The following is a 7,125-nucleotide window of genomic DNA, read 5'->3' as shown; positions in this document are numbered from 1 at the left end:
CATATCCGGGTTTTTAAAAACCAGGATATGAGCATATCCGGGTTTTTGCCGGTGTTTACATGGCCGTGCAATATTCCGGTTTTGAACGGGTTATTGGCTGCATGTAAACGTAGTCATTGTCTATTTGTTCAAAACAAATGAAACTACAGAAAGCTTTCATTTGAGTCACTGAATAACCACATGAATAGTGTCACATGAGCCACATCAGAGTCAGTCACATGAATAACCATTACACAAACACCATTAAAGATTCAGTTTCAGAGTGACTCACGGACACATAAAGATAGACAGTTCTAAGAAATGAAAGTTACAGACCATGCATGATATTTTGCATGCGCAGGAAAACCACTGTTTGGTTAGAGAGAAGCTGCCCGAGGCCTAAACATCCTTTAACGTGCTAAAAAGCAGCTGGGTTAAGATTAACTGATTATCTTTGGCTCTGTTTGTATAAAATGTTGCATGTTTTAGCTTGTTTTGTAATACAATTTGCTTTATTTACTCTTTATTATTTTTGTATGTATTTGTTTTGAACTGACACGTTTCCTGTGTGATTACGTAAGATAAGTTAAGTTTCGTTTCTAAAGAAACAGCCCTCATGGGTGTGGCCCTCCTCAGAGAGAAAGGCTTTAAAAGCCAGCAGCGGATCTCTCAGTCGTCACAGGACAGAGCAGAAGAACATCACGCTTCTCTTGAAAACATAAACCTCACGAAATGGCAAACGCAGTAAGTAGGCAATTCTTTTCATTTGACATTAAACTCCTAGCAGACACATCAAAATAATATAGTGAGAACCAAACTGTGCTGAATGTATTGTATTGTTGTTAATGCACCCAGCTGTCATCATTTTACAGCATCGCAGCATTTTTATAATATATGATAATATGAAAATTGCTTAAGTTAATTTAACTGCAGTTTTACAACAAAATAGTTTCAGTTGTTAGTGAATACGATGTGCTATGTTGTACATGCTCTTGATTTTTAAACTGCTGTAGGCACACAGTTTGCAGATTGTCCTCATATTTATAATTCACGTAACATTTCAGTTAGAACTAACAAACATACAAAAACGGATGTAATCTTTGTGAATGATGCCAAGCACCACACTTTATCACACTATTAAAGCTACAGTATGAATTTTTTTCGCGCTAGGGGTCGCTAACCTCTTACAATAACAAATGCGTAGGTTGATGACGCATTTGCTTTAAAAGGAATTATGGATCTTGTCGTCAAGCTGATGGATCTAATAATGTTTATGGATGAGTGAATACAATGATGTTTTTAACATGACTGTGGTATGAAGCAGGGCGCGATTGCTAATGAGAGACATTTACATTTAGTCATTTAGCAGACGCTTTTATCCAAAGCGACTTACAAATTAGGACTAAATTAAGCGAGTCATCATGAAGAGGCAAAAACAACAACAACGCAAGATGTGCTCAAAATACGAAGTTCAGGTATTATTCAGAGTAGCATAAGCCTGATAAGTGATGTTTCAAAGGGAAAGGAATTTTTTTTTTTTTTTTTGAGACAGATATCTTAGAGACAGATATCAGCATCACACGCAGGTCCCGCAGATATAAAAGGAATAAGGACATTTCATTCTACCGAACTAACTTACCCACAAGTGCTTTATTGCTACTCACACAGGTCAGTTTATTAGACGAATTAAACTTGTGAGGTAACGCAGCGCTGTTTCACTTGGTCTAATAGTTATATTATCACACTAAACTGCATTTGAGTGTGTTGAATGTTATTCTATGTGTAAGTGTGTTGGCTATATGAGACTAGCAGTAAGCTAGATCAACATTAGAATAACATACAGATTAAATTCTAACATTTCATCATGTTGAACTATATACACACGTCCCATTTCCTTGGGTAAAATCGCAATTTTCTCACGATTTACAAATAGTTGGAAACATTTGGGATATTGTAAGTAATCAACTAAACAAAATATATAACACTGGTCTAGTGGTTTTTGGATATTTTACTGCAAAAATCATACATAGTTCACCTTTAACCAGTAGCGGCTTCTGGCCATAAATATATGTAGGGCAGATTCTGGGTCTTAGCGCTAGTTAATGTTAAACATTTTGTAAGCTTTATATTCTAATTGCTGAACACATCAGACACACTTTTGGCAGAGGTCTAATGTCTTTGCGTCATTCGGCCTGAGGGTGGCGCTCTAATGATGATTGACATACTTTAGTACAACAAACACATATAATGTAATCTTAGAATTGCCATATGTAGTACGGCTGCACGATATTGGGAAAAAATGACATTGCGATATTTTATTTTTCTGCGATATATATTGCGATATGAAATCTAATCAATTTTTTTCTTACAAACAAAAATGGGGTAAGCACACTTACATTCTCATTTTAAATGATTTAAACATCAGAGTATTATTTAAATTAGAGTAAATTATTTGTTTGTAACTTTAGGATATGGTTTGAATTGTTAACATTAGTTAATGTAAATAACTAACATGAACTTACCATGAGCAATACTTTTGTTCCTGTATTTATTAATCTTTGTTTATCTTAGTTTATAAAAATACAGCTGTTCATTGTTTGGTAATGTTACTTCACAGTGCATTAACTAATGTTAACAAATACTGTACAACTTTTGATTTCAATAATGTAGGCTATAGCCTAAATGTTGAAATTAACAATGTTGTAGAAGTGCAGTTTACTAATAGTAAATGTTAACTAATGTAGTTAAATAGTTTAATAAATAGAACATTATTGTAAAGTGTTACAGATTTTTTTATACACCAATTCAGACGTCTCGTGAGTTCAGTGTTGGACAGGTCAGTTGTTTAAACCATTCATTAAATTGAATCGGTTCAAAGGAATCATTAGTTCGCGAATCGGACGTGTAGTCTACGGCACGCGCTGTGTTTATCTCAGCAGTTTAGGATATCGCACAAGATTTGTCAACACAGAAAACATTTCATCACTGGATAGTTTTTTTTTTTTTTTTTTTTTTTGTTCGACATCATCGTGTCAATTGATTTTTATTAATATGCGTGTAACGGGCGCGCTTTGTCTTTAACAGTTGTATGTTAGATTGGATGCACGTCCATTAACCCTTGTATGTTCTGCGTTGTGTTCTTGTTGTATTGAGTGAAGAAAGGACCCGGACCACGACCAACTGCTGGTTGCTCTTTTAATGAATGCAGAACGATGGATTTGTCTGTACAAATCAACAAAAATATACACAAGGCTCCGTTACATGCAGTCTCCTCCACACAGCACACAGATCTCAAGCTCCTTCTCTCAGCTGGCCTAGCGCAGACTGCACATACATACACGACTGATAAAACAGACGACTTTCGTTCATCTTTAGTATTATCAGCAAAAATACTTTAAAATAAAAATGCTCAATGAATACAATTTTAAAATGCTCAATGTAATTAACATGAATTTCTTTTACATTCTTAATACAGCCAATGTAAATATGCCAGATGAATAATAATGAACATTTTACACATACCTGTACAAATCAACAAAAATATACACAAGGCTCCGTTACATGCAGTCTCCTCCACACAGCACACAGATCTCAAGCTCCTGTTAGCAGATAAACATACAGATAGCCCTGTAGACTAGCACGTGGAAACATGTCTAACTTTACTTTAAAGCTTGCAAAAAGTCTGTTTACAAGGTTTATATTCGACTGACACATTACCTGCATGTTCACAACCTCAAAACTAACATTTATATATGAATAAAACAAGGTTTGTTCCGGTGACATGCCCCCATGGAAGAAAATTTAGGCCATAAAGGCTATCATGATCATTTTCGCCAACAATGAACCATGGATTTGTTTAGTTTATAATACGTTTTATTTTTTACTTAAACAAATACAACATATAACATTCAAAACTTATCGGCTTAGACTGCATTTGAAGAAAAATAAACACAACAGTTTTCTGTAGCCTTGTGCAAACTTATTCAATAGAATTAGACTTCTAGAATGTTCTTTCCAGTGCAAAAAAATTCTATTTTTAATTTAATTAGACAACATTTTAAGGAAGTGTAGTGCAAATATATTTATATAATTATACTTCCATTATAGTTAACTTTCTTTCCATTGCAAAACAATAATACATAAAAAAACAGCTAATAAAGAAAATCTAAAATATTGCACTCAAATACTGCATTCAAGCAATACAACACCTGTATGTATGCACATGGAAAATCTCACAGAAATAAATAAACCTTCAGATTAAGCACATTGTGCAGCTATTTTTTCCATGTGTACTTTTTAGATTTCTTTACAATGTTAGGCTAAACCTGTACTATCTCTTTTAATATAATCACTTTCTTATCAACTATATTTAAGTTTTAAAAATCCACATGATTACATAGCCTACCATATCAGCCTCTGGAGACGTCTGACGGACAAGGAACCTTGACATTGCTCCCTCCTGTGCCCGGACAATTGGCCTTGTATTCATTGTCCCTCACGCATTCCAGCCACGGGCAGTCATTTTCCCATTCAATACTATATGTTTGTGCTCTTTTCTTTTTCGCCGGCTGCTCGGAGGCGCTCGGAGGTAGTCATTTTTACATTTCCCGCTGTTGTCACTTGTCGTCATCGTTGCTACGATACGTGACTCACAATGACTGAAACGACCAATTAAAAGGGCATTCTCTGATGATGTTCCAAGATGTTAAAAACGCTACGCTGATCATAGACAAACAGGGGGAGAAATTAGTATCTACCGCACCGTCGTTTTTTTTGTTCTTATCATAGCCTACAAATGTCTTCGTTCATAGTCTGACATATATTAGAAGCTATGTGTCATGGATTTGCACTGAATTGATTCTCAAAAATACGGAACAAAGTGCGTTCCGTATCAGTTCAATACGGAACAAGACTTTATGTGTCAAATACGGAACGATTCCGTATTATACGGAACGGTTGGCAACCCTACTCTCTCTGCTCATTCTTATATGCGCCCGGTTAAACTGACAGGACTTAAAAACACATGCAAATGATAAACTTTCACTCTATGATGGTTAAGCTGTGCAATTAATCCGCGAATCACATGCGTCAAGAGCCGGGGAGCAGCTGGCCCGTACGGATAATGAATCAATCACGGATCAACTACGACAGCCTACATCGCACATCCTGCGATTTGACTATCGTGGATTCGTAAAATTGCGATATCGATGCTTAAACGACACATTGTGCAGCCCTAATATGTAGTATTTATTGCGTCCGAACGTTGTTTACAATATTACAAGTTAGGAATTCCAGCGAGGTAAAAACATCCATATCTCAGAACAAACACAACAGCACTACTGTATATAAAAGCTATTCACATGAGTACGTTTAAACTAAAGGGTTTATACTTTCATAAATTTGATACGCTACTCCACATAGGAAGAACAGACATGCCAACTATTCCATTCTTCACCACAGATTTACTATGGAAATGTGTGGGGCGCTGTAGAGCTAGGGAGGGCTCTGCCCCGCTTAGTATCATATACATGCCTGCCGAATCCAAGCGCTACATTTTAACATATCCTGCTCACTTTATGACTTTTTTATTATTATTCAGTGTATATAGAGGTCTATGTTTGGTTGAATGTTGCCCCACCTGCCCACACCTCAACTAATTGTACATTTTCTTCCCAGGCAATATTCAGTGAAAGAAGAAATACTCGACAAGCAATAGAATTAGTCTTTGAAGGAGAACACATTGTAATAAAATATCTGAAATTAAGAGATAACATAAAAGCAAAAAAAATTTATAATTATCTTTCAAAAAACATCCCACATTATCCAACTCCTGTTGAATTTCACGTCACGGAAGTGGCTCATGTCACTAAGAAGACAAAACTTCCACAGATTTTGAAGTCAGAGGGATTCAAGGGTCTTGATCAAGATTCGCTTTCATGGTGGAGCCTGAAGATCAATGAAGCAGATATAAGAGCCACTGAGGAGCGTTTCCTCGAGAGTTCATTCCCAGACAGAAGCAAAGAAGAAATAGCAGCTCAGCAGCCGTTCCTGAGTGATTTCACCACGTCACCACCATTCATAAATGAAACCTCACGCTACGGCAACTTCCGCTTCACGTTTCCTCTGACTGAACTGATGGAGGCCTACAAGAAGCAGATGTGTGAGGACAAAGAGCCGGTTCTCAGGGTATACGAGACCAAACTTTTCAAGCAGGAGATCGAGTATGTTGTTCTAGTTCACCGCCCTCAGTTTAATGAGAAGTTTAGTAAATATCCACTGCTTACATCCAGCAATGTGCCTTATCCATCCAGCCCATTGGTTTCTTATGAGGGAAATCAGATCATCTGGAGAGCACAAGCCATTTGTGAAACCCACAAATGCCAACTGGAAATCAATGGAAACCAGGCTCTCTTTCAAAAACTTGAAAGAAAGAACCAAGAGTTTTATGTGTGGGATCAGCTTAGCCTCGTCTTTCACGTCAAAGAGGATGAGGTCCTTACCTTCCCTAAAAGAAGGCAAGGATGCCTCAGTTGTTGTGAAATTGATCCAAATGTAAACCTTTCAAATGGAGAAAACTGCTCTTCCCTTGATGAAGCTGAGAAATTCCTTAAAAGCTTGCCTAATGATGATTTTGAAAAAGACGATGAAAAAGAACAACATACAAGTGAGGAAATTAAAATGGAAGTGGAATAAGAATGTGCCAATTTTGTTAGAATGTTAACAGATTTGTGACATTGTAGTGTTTTCCCTTACTATCAAATATGTTGTGGTGAGATAGCAAATAAATAAGGTAAACAAATAAAGGGTGGAGGGTCATTTGTATCTTAGTAATATGTATTACTTGTCTTTGGGAGGCTGTCATGAGATTGTTTTTTTGTTGTTGTTTTTTTTTTACTTTGAAAATGTCTGGATATTGCATGATATGATTAAAAAATGAATACATCTAAATAACCTTTTAAAAAAGACCTAAAGTTCTATGTCATTCTTTCACCGATATGTTTTACACTATAACATACATTAAAATAAAGCTTTTACTTTGTATTGTTGTGCTGCCAGTTACCCAGCATGCCTTGCGACTTCTCCCTTTGTAATGTGCAGTATGGATAGTTGTCAGTAAAGCATGTCCGTGCTTTCATTTGAGGAAAA

General features: G+C 36.3%; 1 protein-coding gene across 1 annotated transcript; it reads left to right on the top strand.

Moving 5' to 3' along the window:
- The first annotated feature begins 468 nt into the window (after positions 1 to 468).
- On the top strand, positions 469 to 6,847 carry LOC309493777 (uncharacterized protein). The gene is made up of 2 exons (XM_082163020.1): positions 469 to 723; positions 5,656 to 6,847. Exons 1-2 carry the CDS (start codon positions 712 to 714, stop codon positions 6,670 to 6,672), a joined length of 1,029 nt encoding a protein of 342 aa, XP_082019146.1. The 5' UTR covers positions 469 to 711; the 3' UTR covers positions 6,673 to 6,847.
- The last annotated feature ends 278 nt before the right edge of the window (positions 6,848 to 7,125 follow it).

Source organism: Leuciscus leuciscus (genome assembly GCF_965113295.1).
Source record: "Leuciscus leuciscus genome assembly, chromosome: 3".
Classification (NCBI taxonomy): domain Eukaryota; kingdom Metazoa; phylum Chordata; class Actinopteri; order Cypriniformes; family Leuciscidae; genus Leuciscus; species Leuciscus leuciscus.
The sequence above is the reverse complement of the archived record's forward strand: the minus strand, read 5'-3'. Positions and strand labels throughout refer to the sequence as shown.